This window comes from Sceloporus undulatus, chromosome 1 (genome assembly GCF_019175285.1).
Source record: "Sceloporus undulatus isolate JIND9_A2432 ecotype Alabama chromosome 1, SceUnd_v1.1, whole genome shotgun sequence".
NCBI lineage: Eukaryota > Metazoa > Chordata > Lepidosauria > Squamata > Phrynosomatidae > Sceloporus > Sceloporus undulatus.
The window spans coordinates 52,567,412-52,583,661 of record NC_056522.1 but is presented as its reverse complement, the minus strand read 5'-3'; the positions used below and the strand labels follow the sequence as shown (position 1 = coordinate 52,583,661).

At 42.9% G+C, this 16,250-nt stretch overlaps 1 protein-coding gene across 1 annotated transcript in view; it reads right to left on the bottom strand.

The window, feature by feature from the left end:
- Window positions 1-12,238, bottom strand: part of LOC121924938 (potassium channel subfamily K member 17-like) — a 48,094-nt gene extending 35,856 nt beyond the window's left edge. Inside the window, exon 1 of the mRNA XM_042456508.1 lies at window positions 11,987-12,238. Within this exon, the coding sequence (XP_042312442.1) occupies window positions 11,987-12,238 (252 nt within the window). The remainder of the gene's footprint in view (window positions 1-11,986) is intronic.
- Between the last annotated feature and the right edge of the window lie 4,012 nt (window positions 12,239-16,250).

The following is a 16,250-nucleotide window of genomic DNA, read 5'->3' as shown; positions in this document are numbered from 1 at the left end:
ATACTGTGTGATCCTGGGTGAGGAGGAGTGATTCCCATGTTAATCTGTGTATTGTTCTGTTGTTGATGGCCTCCTCAGGGTAGAAGAATATGCAGAGAGATGGGGTAGCAATGGGAAGCCCTCTAAGCCCCGTGATAGCAAACTTTTACATGGAACACTTTCAAAAGCAAGCCCTGGAAACAGCATCAAAAAAGCTCACAACTTGGTTCCGATACGTGGATGACACTTTCACCATTTGGAGCCATGGAGAAAAAGACCTGGCTGTTTTCCTGAATCATCTGAACAACATCTACCCTAACATCCAATTCACTATGAAAAAAGAAAAAGAAGGAACACCACCATTCTTGGATGTCCTAGTCATCTGCAAACTGAACCAACATTTGGGTCACACACTATATAGAAAACCTATACATACAGGCCAATACCTGCACAAGAACTCCAACCATCACCCAGGACAAAAAAGAAGCACAATCAAAACACTGGTAGACCGAGTTTACCGCATACCATGCAGCTGCGGACAAGTCTACATAGGGACCACCAAACACAGTGTCCAAACAAGAATCAAGGAACATAAGAGACACTGCAGACTGGGTCAGCCAGAAAAATCAGCAATAGCAGAACATATTACAAACCATCCTGGGCACAAATTACTGTTTGAAAACACTGAAATTCTGGACCATGCCAACAACTATCAGGTCAGAATGCATAGAGAAGCCATTGAAATCCACAAACACTTGGACAATTTCAACAGGAAAGAAGAAACCCTCAAAATAAATAAAGTTTGGCTACCAGTCCTGAAGGACACCAAAACCAGGACTCAGCAAATGCAAATGATAAACCACTCAGGGTCAGAGGCTTTTCCAGCAAACAATGATTACCAATTACCAAACACTAATCCTCTTTTGCATATCCTCCTACCCTGAGGAGGCCATCAACAACAGAACAATACACAGATTTACATAGGAATCACTCCTCCTCACCCAGGGTCACACAGTATATACATAGTTTTTTGTGGGTTTTGGGGGGCTATGTGGCCATGTTCTAGCAGAGTTTCTTTCTGATGTTTCACCAGCATCTGTGGCTGGCATCTTCAGAGAAATATAGACAGTATATACAGTTTATACTCACTCTTTCCAGGTTAGCATTCTCTGAAGAGCTCAAACCTTTGATGGAAACGAGTGGGTACCATACCCATACCCCTAATCCAAAGGTAGAAAAAAAGGTATGTAGTGAGATTTTCAGCAACAGCAAATGATGAAGGTCAAGAAGAAGTGAAAGAGTTTCCTGATTTTCCACCAGCAGTCTGCTATCAACAATTTTCACTAAAACCAGGAGACTGCTATGCCTGTATCTCACTGTACCATGAAATATGGAATATTCTATTGTTAGTCTTTACTACAGCAGCTGCACTAATTCAGTGAGATTTACCTACTTGTTGGCTCATTAGTCAGTAAGTGACTAAACGAATCTACTCGAGTTGGGATTAGCCGGTGGGATTCAAGATGTGGGTGTAATTCTCAAAAAGACCCATCTCCTTTCATACTACAGGCTTTTCTAGAGTTATAGAGATCATATTAATTTACAGAGCAAGCAGTTCATTTATTTGAGTGAACCCAATGCCCCAGTATTTGTTGCCTGTTGTTACCTGCCTTCAAGTCAACTCTGACTTGTCACAAACCTTTCCTAGAGTCATCTTTGCAAGATTTATTCTGAGGAGGTTTGCCATTCCCTTCCTTGAAGACTGGGAGAGTGTAACTTGCTCAAGGTCACCCAGTGGGCTGCTTGAAGACTGGGGATTGTTTGTTCCTCCCTTGCCTCAGCACCTGCCTCAGGGAGGATATAAGCAAGCCTGCCTTTTTTCCTTGTTGGACTGGGCTGCTTGAAGACTGGGGATGGTTTGCTCCTCCCTCTGCCTCAGCATTTTCCCTTGGGAAACATATAAGCAAACTTGTCTTTTTTTTTTAGAGGTAGTATAGATATACGAGTTACACAGCAGCATGAGATGGAGACTGCAGCTGCATTCCTGTCTTGCTAGCTAGTTTCTCATATGTTACTGAGATTAAGCATGGCATAACTGTTCAAGCACTGGACTAAAATCTTGGAGATCAGGGTCTGAAACTCCACTCAGCCATGGAAGTCCAGTAGGTAAATAAAAATAAATAATAAAATAAAATAATAAAAATAAAAATCCGAATAAAAATCCTGTGGGCCTCCCTCCTCTTTCCGTAGCCAAGAGGTTGGGCTATGGGGCTTTTTTTTTTTTTTTTTGCTTGTTTCCTTGATTTTATTGTTGTGCATTTTATTTGATTGTTATCTTTGTTTTTAATCTGATGTAAGCCGCCCTGATCGTAGGAAGGGCGGCATATAAATAAAATTTTTATTTATTATTTAGGTGACCTTGGGTAAATCACACTCTTTCAGCCTCAGAGGAAGGTAAAGACAACTCTTTTCTGAAAAAATTTGCCAAGAAAACCCCCTGTATAGGTTCATCTTAGGGCCACCATAAGATGGCAATGACTTGAAGACACGCAACAACAAGAAAAACTGAGTGGCCACTGGACCAATAGATAGGTCTTTGATCTGATCGAGCATGATTCCTATGCCTTTTTACAAAATCTAGACATTTCATTTTATTCCATTGTCTCCAGTTCTCTGTTATAAGTTTTTAATTAACTCTCTGAGAGTTTCAATCCTTCCTGTCTGGAAGACACAAAAAAAGGACCATTTGGGAATACTACTTCAGTTCCACGGATGTTAGACAATGGCTATATCAAGTTGCTGGACAAAGCTTATGCTCAGGACACTCAGCTAGATTGCATTTCAGTTACTAAACATCTGTGAGCTATTCTATCACTCTTGAATCAATGCCCACAAGCAGCAGGAAAATAGATTTGATTGAACAGATGAAAGCTGAATTTTGAACAAGCTGGAATTGATGCTTGCATGTTTTTCTTATATCCCTAAAGGGAAAAGTATGCCTGAGATCAAAAAGGTTGCTATTTCTCTGTTGGAATAGCTATCAGGGGCCTTTTCACAATGCTTAATTATAGTGCTATGATTCCTCTAACTGCCATGGACGCATCTTATGGAAACCTGAGTTTTCTAGTTTGGTCAGTGGCACTAGAGGAACTCTCTGGATAATAATTCTAAACTCCCCTCCCTAAACTGGTTTGGGAGTTCTACTTGACTCACACTTGCTTTTTGCTAAACATGCTGCCTTGATGGATAAGTACTTCCTATTAGCCCCATTTAGTGCATAGACTTCATCTCATCTTGGAAGTGAAAAGCCTTTAGAAAAAAGGTTGATGCAGCCTGCATGCTACAAACAGCACACCAGGGACCCAAGAACAATACCTCAGACACTAAATATGGCTACTCATGACTACTGGAGATGTAACTGGACATTTATAGATGATTAAACTCCTCTCCCAGGTCTGTTTTTACATGTGACTAGTTTTTAATCAAAACCAAGAATGACCATGAGGACTGTCAAGGGTCTAGGAATTGGAATGTGACTAGACTCTCAGTGACTGCTCAACCGTCTATTGGAGAAATATAACATGTCTACAACAGATTGAACAAATTCTCCTTTGTTCAAATAATTCAGTCACCAACCACACTGCCACCCTGTCTGGACTGGTTATGTCCATAGCAAAAAGAAGGACAAGAAAATAGTAGGACCACTGCATGGAGAAGATGGTGAAATGCTAACAAGGGACATTGAAAAGGTAGAACTACTCAAAACCTTCTTTGCCTCAATCTTCTCACAAAAGGAAAATAGCGCTCAACCAGGAGGAAATGGGGCAGATGATGCAGTAGGGAAAATGTAGCACAGAATAGGTAAAGAGGAAGCACAGGAACACCTGGCTATTCTAAGCAAATTCAAGTCTCCAGGGCCAGATGAATTTCATCAAAGGGTATGAAAAGAAGTGGCAGAAGTAATCTCAGAACCATTGCCAATAATCTTTGAGAATGCGTGGAGAACAGAAGAAGTCCCAGCAGACTGGAGGAGGGCAAATGTTGCCCCCATCTTCAAAAAAGGGGGAAAAGAGGACCCAAACAACTACCATACAGTCAGCCTGACATTAGTGCCAGGAAAGATTCTAGAGCAGATCATGAAAGAGACAGTATGTAAGCCCTTAGAATGCAATACTGTGATCATTTAAATTCAACATAGGTTTCTCAAAAAAAAGTCATGCCAGATTAATCTTCTCTCTCTCTCTCTTTTTTTTAATAAAGCCATAAGCTTGGTAGATGAAGATAATGTTGTGGATATAGTATATTTGATTCAATATGTCCTTGAACAAGGTCCCTCATGATATTCTTACAAAAAAGCTGGTAAACTGTGGGCTAGATAATGCAACTGTTACATGGATTTGCAGTTAGTCGACTGACTGAGTGGACCCTAAAGGTGCTCATCAATGGCTCCTCTTCATCCTCAAGAGAAGTGACTAGTATGGTGCCACAGAGTTGTCCTGGGACCAGGGCTAATCAGCATCTTTATCAATAGCCTTGATGATGAAACAGAGGGAGTACTTATCAAATATGTTTATGACACTAAATTAGAAGGAGTAGCCAACACCAGAGAGGACAGCATCAGAATTTAACAGATTAGAAAGCTGGTCCAAAACTAACAAAATGAATTTAAACAGTGAGAAATGTAAGGTATTACACTTGGGCAATAAAAATGAAATGCACAGATATAGAATGGGTGCACCTGGCTTGACAGCAGTGCATGCAAGAAAGATCTAGAAAACTTGGTTGACCACAAGCTGAACATCAGTCAGTAGTGTTATGGGGCAGCCAGAAAAGTCAATGAAATTCCAGGCTGTATCAATAGGAGTACACTGTCTAAACTGAAGGAATTAATAGTGCCACTTTATCCTGCTTTGGTCATACCTCCCCTGGAATACTGTGTTTAATCTTGAGCACCAGTATTCAAAAAGCACGTTGATAAGCTAGAAAGTGTCGAGAGGAAGGTGACCAAAATGGTGTAAGGTCTGGAAACCATGCACTATGAGCAACGACTTCAGAAGATGGGTATGTTTAGCCTGGAGAAGAGAAAATCAGAGCCATGTGACATGACAGCCAGGTTTAAATATTTGAAAGAATGTCATATGGAAGAAGCAGCATGATTATTTTCTGCTGTTCCAGAGACCAGGATGCAGAGCGATGGAAACTACAGGAAGAGATTCCACCTAAACATTAGGAAGGACACCCTGATGGTAAGAACTGTTGAACAGTGGAATGTACTGTCTGGGAATGTGGTGGTGTCTCTTCCTTGGAGGTTTTTAAACAGAGGTTGGATGGTCATCCACCAGGAGTGCTCGGAATGTGTATTACCTTCAGTTGATTAGTCCTCATTCAGTGTATTTCTGACTCCACTTCTTTAACATGCCTGGTATTTCATCAGCATAAAATGAAAGAGGAAGAGTTGGGTATCATGAGCCTACTGATGACATCTCTTCCCCAGTCCATAGGCAATCAGGGATGCTTAAACATATATTATAAATACAATAAATAAATGAACACATGACTGATGCCTCATATGTGGTAAACCTTTGTCTGCAGAGAAACTGGAGAACCTTGATTTCCTTAGTCATTTATAAAGCAACATGTTGTTCAAGAAAGTTCTTCCTGCTGCCAAACAGGACAAGGTACAATGGAATATAACAATCCCATAGCTATATATAATCTATAAAAGTACCCCTGCTGGTCAAAATACCAATAAAGCTGAATGAGATTAGGAACATATCCAACTTCTTCACATACTGAATACTTAAACTATGGAATTCCTTCATACAGTGATTAACTTGGCATCTTAAAAAGGCGTTAATCTGACAGCGCTCAACTTGGTAAAACTGAACTAAAAGCAGATTAGATAAGGCTATCAGTGGCCTCTAGTCATGACTCCAGTATCATAAGCAGTAAACCTCTGAACACTGGTAGCTGAGAAAGATGAATGCATGATTTCTACAGCCCTCATGTCTACCTTGTGAGTTTCCCATTGGCATCTGATTCTGCACTGTGGGAACGAAATGTGGGTTTAGACAGGTCCTTGAACAGAGCTGGCACAGCTTTTCTCAAAGTTTAATGTTCTTTTACCCACTGTCTTCATTAAACTGTATGATCTGCTCTATATCCAGGGAGTGTTACTGTTTTAAAAATGAAAAATTAACAAAACCGAGTAATGGTTTTCCAGTTACACATCATATTTTAAACCCAGAAACTAAATCTCCACACTCTGACATGGAAGAATAGTGCTTAGCCTCCAACAGGAGCTGCATTCCTACATCAAGATTCTCTAGAATTTTTGCCTTATTTTTGCTTGGGGAAGATAAATGGCATGGATAGAAATCAGGATGTGTATTCATCATTTGGAGCTGTAGCTGAACCGTAGCTTCAGCTGCATGAAAGATTCAGTTGCATAAACTCCACAAGTCCATTCCAGTGAACAGATGAACTTGGGTCTACCATTCTGCTACTGACAGCCATCCAGCTCAAAAGAAGTGGCACAGATAGAATTATGTCAGCACAGGATGCCACAGAATAAACCTATTGCTTATACAGGTATAATGTGTTTGATAAATGTGTGGCTCTTAAAAGCTGGTTTTCCAGGACTATAAAAGGGCACAGAAGTCCTCCACACAGTATGTAAAACAAATAAACAAACAGAAATGTTTTTGGTATTGTTTGGCAGACTTCAATTATTAACTATTTATATTTATACCTTATCGCTAGACTTGTTATCCTGACAACAACTCTGTGAGATAGTTCAAAGGGAGTAAATTTCATGACATAGGTTGGATTTTTCCCAGACAAACTTTTAACAATAAAATTACCTTTCTTCTCCTGTACCTTTAACTGCTATCAACAATCAATCTGTATGGGTGAGGGGGAGGATTGATACAACTTTGCAATGTGTAAAACAGAACCATTTTCCTCTTGTTGTGGCCTTTTTGGCACTGTAAATTGTATCATTTACTGTTACACAAAAACAGAAATATCAATGTGACTCTATCCTCAGCCAGTCAATGCATGCATTGATTGTGCACAGCAGTTGTTTCCTAGGGTCAGTTCTGGCAATAAATTAATACACCCTTCTCCACTTTGCCAATGCCATTCCTCTAAATCCGCATGTGGCTATGATAGCCACCCACTTTGGCACAATGTAAATACTCTCTACCATACTTACATCCTCCCTAAAATAGGAAGCAGCTTGATTCTCTGTCTGCTTGTGATTACTCTCAGCTATATTAACAGTTTATCTTTTTAAAGATGCAGTGCTATGCAAAAAGCTTAAAACTGCATTCCGTAAAACTTTTTCCTGAGAAGGGAAGTACAGGATGAATTTGCACCCGAAATCAAAGCTTCTTTGTAGGAATATATGCAATAGCGCCAGATTACTGGGGTGCGGGTAGACATGGTGAAGGTAGAAGTTTTGAAGTTGGTTGGACCTTGTCCCTTCTAAATGAAGGTTCTTAATTTTTACCTTACTGATTCTGATAAGGAAAAACACATAGTAGAGGTGAAAACTAATCTTGAAATGCCTTTCTAGGTACATAGGTGAAAGATCATCAGTCTTATCTGACTCCTTATCCGAGAGACTGTAACTTAGTAAACCTTCCTTCCCACACTGATTATGGGAAAAGGAATTGAACTTGTGAGATAAACAAGTCTTACCTGGATGCATCCTTGGTCTTTGAAATAAAGCTGAAAGTGTGCTTAGGGGAACAAAAAACCTATACTCTTTCTATACTGTCCTTTAGCAGTGTTATACAAGCTATTCTTGCAGCTGAAAATGAAGCTGGGTGCTGAATATCTGTCAATCCATCCATTCACCCACCCGGCTAGCTACCAGAATAGCGTACGTACTTACTTCCTCAGAGCAACTCACAGATAACAACTGATTATACAGCATCTCTAAGATGCAGGATCTGCAGCAACATTCTATATAATTAAGGCTGTAATTCTGGGCACACTTTCGGGAGGAATAAACATCTCCCTCCAGAATCCTGACTTCACATTCTGTACAAACATGGCAAACATACAAGCAGCCTACTGTATGTCTAAAATGTGTAGATATGACCTTCTGTTGAATTAACCTTTATTAATTTCAACATTGTATAAACACTTTAGGAGGTTGCATGACAAAAAGGAGCATATAGCTCTTAAAATAATACAGGGAATATGTCATTTGAGCTTTGATTTTTGCAATGCCATAGAAAGGCATTCAATGGAATTTGGTCTCCTTTCCTTCTCTCATGAGGTCATGAACTGAACTCGAAGCTTAGTGGTAGTTGTCGTTAGAGGTTGCTGCCTGCTGGCCTGCAAATAACATTTGCTCTTTATGTTTTCCCTACCACAATCTTAAAGCAACTAAGGTCCAAAACACAGGGCAGAAATAATCCAGTTTGAGACCACTTTAACTGCTCTGGCTCAGTGCTAGGAAATCTGGGAGTTGTAGTTTTTTGTGGCACCAGAGCTCTCTGACAAAGTAAGCTAAATGTCTCACAAAAATACAGTTCCTAGAATTCCCTAGCATTGAGCCAGGGCAGTTAAAGGGGTCTCAATATGAATTATTTCTACAGTGTGTTTTGGACCTAAGTTTTCAGCATTACCCTATACATGCTGTTTAAATAAGCTGAAGTTTTTACTGTATTGCCTCTAAAATATGTGATTGGGTTCCCCATCTGCCAATGCATAATGCAACAGGAAAGTTTACTGACAGACAGAACTGGCCTACAGTATAAAGAAGTTGCCATTAAGTGCAGTTTTTGAAGCTAATACTCCTCAGAATTATTATGAATAAGTCCACTCATAAATTTTAAGACTTTTGGAAGTTAGAAACAAAATACAGAGAAAGTATACAGCTAGTGAAATGTGCCACACAAAGAACATGAGAAAAACTAAGGGACTGTGTAGACTGTCCCTAAGGGGTGGCCTGCAGCTGCCCCTTTTACAGCCACATCAGGGCCATGGCCCCAATCTGGCCTTTGTAGGGTGCAAAAAGTGGCTCCTTTTTCCATCCTGCAAAGGGCGCGATAGCCATGGTGCAGCAGCTTTACGGTGCCCTTTCGGCACCGCGTCTTGCAGATGCAGCACCAGAGGAGCACCGTGTGGTGCAGCGCATGATGTCATGCTGCCCTGGGGGTGTATCTGGGGCATGCGTCTTATAGACACTACACCCCGACTCCACTCCCAACCTGGCCTTTCCTGCTGGTGTGCACAGCCCCTAAGGGTCAAAATAGATATGCTTGGCATGATTTTTTGCAGATACTGCCCTGAGTGGTGAACAATCTGTTTCTTCTATATGCTTTCCATTTAGCAAGTGTTGTTCAGGATAGGTCACGGAAAGGTAAACAAGACATAAGTTGCAAATCTGATTTTCAGGCATGTGTCTTTGAGAAAATTCTGTTTGGAGGAGGACTGATTAGCCATTGGGCAAGTCTATTCCCTGCATATAGCTTGATCCTAAATGACTGTCTTGCTCTGTCTGGGACCAGGGAATAAGGTCCAAAACACACTGCAGAAATAATCTTGTGTGAGACCACTTTAACTGCCCTGGCTCAATGCTAGAGAATTCAGGGGACTGTAGCTCTGTGAGATATTGAGCCTTCTCTGTCAGAGGGCCCTAGTGCCACAATAAACTACAGTTCCCAAGATTCCTTAGCCCTGAGCCAGGGCAGTTAAAGCAGCCTCAAATTGGATTATTTCTGCAGCATGTTTTGGACCTAAGTCATGAGTAGAACAGGGTTTACTGTCGTGTTTCTCTTCCTCCTTAAAAGTACTGAAAACAGAAGATAGTTCTTGTTCAGTCCTAGTATTGCCATTTAAAGGATCTCAGGTAGTATGTCTAAGACAGAGAACACCTTCTGAGACCTTATTAAATCAACATCAGTAGCATGGGCCCTTGGTATCTGCTGTGGTTTGGTTCTAGAACACCCTGTCATTACTAAAACCCATGGATGCTCAAGTCCTGTTGAATACAATGGAATTGTAAAATGGTGTCCCTTATTTTTTAAAAAAATACAAAATCAAGGTGTGCTTTTCGAATTTTTAAAAATGTTCAAACCATGGATGGAAACCTTCTTCCAACAACTCTTTTTCTCTTCCCATCAAGATAAGTCAAGAGAGCCAGCATGGTGTAGTTTGAGCTCTGGAGACCAAGGTTTGAATGCCTGCTCAGCCACTGAAACTCACTGGGTGACCTTGGGAAGTCACCCTCTCTCAGCCTTAAAGGGAGGCAAAGGCAAAAACAAACTCAAACATTTCTTCCCAAATCATGTGATAGATTTGCTTTAGAGACACCTAAGTTGAAAATGACTTGAAAGTGAGCAACAACTGTGCCATCTAAGTCGACAGGTGACTTGAAGGCACACACAGAGCACCTGTGTTGTTGTGTGCCTTCATGTTGTTTCTGACTGATGATGACCCCAAAGAAAATCTATTATGGGGTTTTCTTGGCAAGTTCTGTTCAGAGGAAATTTGCCATTGCCTTCTCCTAAGGTTGAGAGCATGTGACTTGCCCAAGGTCAACCAGTGGGCTTTATGCCAGAGTCAGGAATTGAACCCTGATCTCCAGAGTCAAAGTCCAGCATTCAAACCATTAAGCCACACTGGCTCACACAATGCCTGTATATCAGATAATTCAAAAAGTACCCATGCTGGTCAAAACACTACAACAAATCTTAAAATGAATGAGATTAGGGGATATATAACCCTCTAATTTCCATGCTCAGCAGCAAAAAACTATAGTTGAAAACAAACTTTCAATCGTCTCTGGTCTCTCTTTATTGATCCACTTTCTAGAACCTCTCCCTTCCCTCATTGATTCATCTGCTCTTTGTTATTTTCATGTATCGAATTGTTTCTAAAACCCCATTTACACAGCAAGCTTTGGGTTTATCCTGTTTATTTATCCTGTGAAGCTGGTAGGACACATTAGGTGCTGCATCAATAATAATAAAAAGGACATTAAGCTCAGATGGATAGATGTGAAATACCAAACTTGACTTTTAACACCTGTGTATTCATTTCATTTGGCCACTTAGTTCCAAAGCCTCCAAAATGGATGTCATCACCCAAAGAGATGGTCATTTGATCTGTCAACAGCTGACATAAACCAGGAGAGGGAAAGAAAAACAATTCTGAGTAAAAAAAATTTAAGATCTCCCATGGATATTTTGGAAAGGATTACTGGACTTCTATATATGGGAATAACATGTACATCATCTAGTGCTGAGAATATATATCTTTGGTCTCTTGTTCTGTACAACATAACAAATAGCTAACCTTCACACAGTCCAAAAAATGCTTCAAATAAACTGCTTACAACCATCATAAAGGCAACAGGATCATCTCCATATGGCTGAAAGCCTAGTTGACATTAGGACCAGCTTAGAGACTGAGGTCCAAACATGAGACTGCTTTAACGACCCTGACACAATGCTAGGGAATTCTGGGAACTGTAGTTTTGTGAGACATTTAGCTTTCTCTGTCAGAGAGCTCTGCTGCCACAATAAACTGCAATTCCCAGAATTCCCTAGCACTGAGCCAGGGCAGTTAAAGCAGTCTCAAACTGGATTATTTCTTCAGTGTATTTTGGACCTATGATTGGATTGTTTCCACCAGGAGAGGGGTACAGCTATACTGTAGAAATAATGCAGTTTGACACCCCTTTAAGCCCTGTAGCTCCACTTGATGGAATCCTGGGATTTGTAGTTACAAGGTCTTTATTCTCCTCTGCCAAAGAATGCCGCTGCCTAAGAAAGCTAGAAATCCCAGGATTCTGTAGGATGGAGCCAGGGCAACCCGGTTTGGTCCCGCTTTAACTCTTTAACTCTGCTCCGCTCTGGGCTCCACAACAAACTTCAACTCCCAGAATTCCATAGCAAAGAGCCAGACAAAGAGTTAAAGCGGGGCTAAACCGGCTTCTCTCTCCAGTGTGGCTAGCCTAGGAAACCCTCTGCAGGGTGCCTTCTACCTGGGCCAGCCTCTCCAGGGCCTCCTTCTCCAGGCAGGTGAAGTTCTCCAGGAGGTCCCACCTCTCCTTCAGCAGCATCTGCGCCGCCTGCTTCTCCCCCGGAGACTCCAGAGCCCAGAATGCGGCGCTGCCCAGGAGCAGGTAGCTCAGGTAGGCCAGCAGCAGCAGCGGAGTGCTGGGCAGCCGGCATCCCCAGCAGCAGCCGCAGCAGCAGCCCTGCTGCCCCCTCCAGCTGCCCGCCCTGGGCGCCATCCTCAGCCTCCTCCTGGGACTCTTCGAGGGCGGAGGCGCAGCTAGCCTCCTCGCCGGAGGGAGGGAGGGAGGGAGGGAGGTGGCCGGGGGTGGCTCCCTCTGGCTTCCCTCAGGCAGGCAGGGCTTTCCCCAAACTTCGGGCCTCCATGGCCTTTGGGCTTCGACGCCTAGAAGCTTCTGGAGGCCCAAAGGCTGGGGAGCACAGCTTCAGTCTTGGGAATTCTTGACTGTTGGCCAAGCATGGCCAGCTGTCAGCAATTCTGGGAGATGGAGTCCAAAACACCTTGAGGACCAAAGTTTGGGAAGTAATGTGGGCTCAGACTCATGTAGTGGTTCCCAAATGCTTCAGGCGGAGTTCAAGTCGATGGCTCCTCAGACTTGAGGGGAAGGAGGGGGCAATTTAGTGGCAGGGTGACCAAGATGTGCTCACCACCAAGGAGGACCAGGCACTGCAAAATGTATGACATTATAGTAAAAATGTCATTCCACTCCACCTAAAGCATCTGAGGAAGTAGGCTCAAGTCTAGGAAAGCTCATGCTTCCAACTTCTTCCTTTCAGTTAGTCTCACAGGTGCTACAAGATCTCCTTCCATACTCCTTCCATAGAACACTCAAACCACTACACCAGATTGGCGTCTATCTGTACTGTAGAAATCCTGCAGCCTGACACCACTTTAACTGCCATTGCTCCGTCCTACACAGCCCTGGGATTTGTAGTTTTGTGAGGCATCAGCACTCTTTGACAGAGATGGTGAAAGACTACAAATCCCAGGATTCCATAGGATGGAGCTACAAGGCTTAAAGTGCTGTCAAACTGCATGATTTCTACAGTGTCAATGTACCCCAGACTTTGTGGGCTGAACTTGGAGTTTCATTTTTGAGTTAGGAGTTATTAGGGGCAACCTCAAGTCAACAAGAGTGGAGTACAGTGGACCCTTGTTATACACTGGGGTTTGGTTCCAAGATCCCCCATGGATAACAAAATACAATAACATAGCAAAATGTGTCCCTTATTAAAAATAGAAAATCAAGGTTTGATATTTGAAATTTATACTTTTTTTAACATTTTCAAATCATGGATGCTTGAATAAATAAATCCGTGTATAAGAAGGGCCGACTGTATATTAATTTAAAAAAAATCATTTGAGGATGAACATTTCAGCCTCTGTTTGCTTTCTTTGTCTTGATGCTGAGAGCATTTTCCTTGACCCATGCTGTCCCAAGAGTCAGAGCTAGGTCTCCCACATAATTGCACAACACATGACTGAAAATAGTTCTCCAGCTGAACAGAAAAGGAAGGCACGTGGCACGTGGCTGGAAGGACAGGGCACAGCATCCAGCAACTGCTGTCTTCATTCAGAATAATAGCCCTTTCAGCTAGTGTGGTGTAGTGGTTGGAGTACTGTAGTAGGATTCCAGGAGATTAAAGTCTGAATCCTTGCTCATTCATGGAAACTCACTGGTTGACTTTGTGCATGTCATGCTCTCTTCCTCTCAGAAGAAGGCAATGACAACCAACCTCTGAATAAATCTTGCCAAGACAATGCCATTATAGCCTTGCCTTACAGTTGCCAGAAGCTGGAGCTGACTTAAAGTCACACTTCAATAAGAAGTAACCATTAGTTACTTGTTGCTTTCAAGCCAGCTCCAATTTATGGGGACCCTACTTGGTAAGATTTATTCAGAGTTGGCTTGCCACTGTCGTCGTCTAAGGCTGAGAGAGTGCGACTTGCCCAAGGTCTTCCAGTGGGTTTCCATGGTGGAGCAGGGATTTGTACCTTGGTCTCCCAGAATCCTAGACCAGCACCCAAACCACTATGTCATACTGACTGAAGACACAAATTCACAAGAAAAGGACCAAAGTGCTGGACCTGTAGAGCACTTAGGCACCTCTGAAGGGCAACAGGCTGGAGCAGGTTGCCTGTGAAGGAAGGTTACAACATATGTGTGGACTTGTTGTTTGTTGTTAACTGTCTTCAAGTTTATCCCAACTCATGGAGACCCTGTGAATGAGATGCCTCCAGGCCCCTTAGGGGTGCTGCGGCCCGCCAAAGGATTTCTGGAAGCCCGGGGCCAAATAAGAGGAAGAGGATGTCCCGGCTTCCAGAGTCCTCCCTGACTGCATGGGGCTTTGGAGGATGGGAGCAATGGACTCTTCCCCCAGACTTTGCCTCTTCTTCCCAGGAGAGCTTTGGCTGGAGGCAGGCTTACAGCTCCTCTCACCTTTTTGGCCAGGCAGGCCCAGTGGGAGCAGCTTTTTGCTGGGCAATCGGCAGAGTAGAGCCGGGAGGGCAGAGAGAGAGCAGGGAGCAAGAGAGCAAAAGAGCGAGAGAGGGCAGGGGCTTGACCCATTAAGGTAAGGGGCCCAGGGTCTTCAGGGTGTGGATGGGAGTAAAGGAGGAGGAGGAGGCTGCTGCGCTTTTGACAGGCGGCCTAGGACCCTGGGCCCCTTACCTTAATGAGCCAAGCCCCTGCCCTCTCTTGCTCTTTTGCTCCCTTGGGCCCTTGGTTTGGGTGAGTGGGGGGCAGGAAGAGGAGGCCCTCGTACTTTTGGCAAGTGGCTTGGGATTCAGGATCCTCGCCCTCACAAGGCTGCCCACCTGGCAAAGGGATGGGATGCCAGCCCCTTAATAGGGTGAACAGCCTTTCCCTCCTTTTCCCAAACATGTCCCCCATCTCAGTCTTCCTGTCCAGGAGGAGGAATTCCACAATGTCCTCCATTTTGAGCATGGCTAAGAAGTATGGATTTACATGTATATGCTTCCAGCTTTTATTTGGTCATGTCCTCCATTTTACTTGAACATCCTACATTTCACCTAAATGTCCTACATTTCACTGTTCTAAACCTATTGGCAACCCGAACAACCTAGCCGACCTTAATTTCGGCCCCTATCTCCTTCCAAGTTGGGCACCCCTGCTCTACATCCCTGCTCAGATCCTGCAGGCTCAGAGCCATGGTCTCCCTGATTGAGTCTATCCATCTGGCATGCGGTCTTCTTCTCTTTCTTCTTCCCTCCACCTTCTCCAATGCCATTGTTTTTTTTCTTTTTTCTTTTTTCCTAATAAGTTGTGCCTTCTCATGATGTGACCAAGGTATGACAGCCTCAGTTTAGTTATCTTGGCATCTAGGTAGAGCTCTGGCTTGATCTGTTCAAGGACCCATTTGTTTGTCTTTTGTCCATGCTGTCTGTGATATCCTCAGCACTATTCTCCAGCAACACATCTCAAATGCATTAATTTTCTTCCTGTTTGCTTTCTTCACTGTCCAGCTCTCACATCTGTACATGGTAATGGGGAATACAATGGCTTGAACAATTCTAACTTTAATGTTCAGCTGTATATCTTTACACTTTAGGATTTTGTCTAGTTTTATGTTAGCTTAAGTTGAGTAAAAGATGAGTAAGGGGAAGCATGTTATTGGTGATTTTTAAAAAAATATGCTTGGATCTCATACCACAAAGCTTGAGATGATGGTAGGAGATTCAAGGAGAAGTATCTCTCTCTCTCTCTCTCTCTCTCTCTCTCTGTGTGTGTGTGCGTGTGTGTTGTGTGCCTTCAAGTTGTTTCCAACATATGGTGACCCAGAGGCAATCCTATCATGTTTTTATTTGCAAGATTTGAGTTATACAGGGGGGATTCACTGCCATAGGGTGTTGTGATGGTCACCAACTTAGAAGATTCCAAAAGAAGATTAGACAAAACCATGGAGGATGGGGCTACCACTGATGCCTATTAGTCAAGACAGATATATGCTTCCTCCAGCATCGTGGCAGTATGCCTCTGTGTATCAGTTGCTGGGAAGCATAACAGGATACATACAGTCATATTCATGTTCTGCTGGTGGGCTTTCCATAGGCACCTGCTTGGCTGCTGTATGAACAGGATGCTAGACTAGATGGCATAGCTGTTATGTCTTGGCTTTTTGAAGAACTCCTTCCCATCTTGTCCTGGATGATGTTCTGACATATGTACATTGGTACATGAAGTGAAATACACCTCAGGAATCATGGGG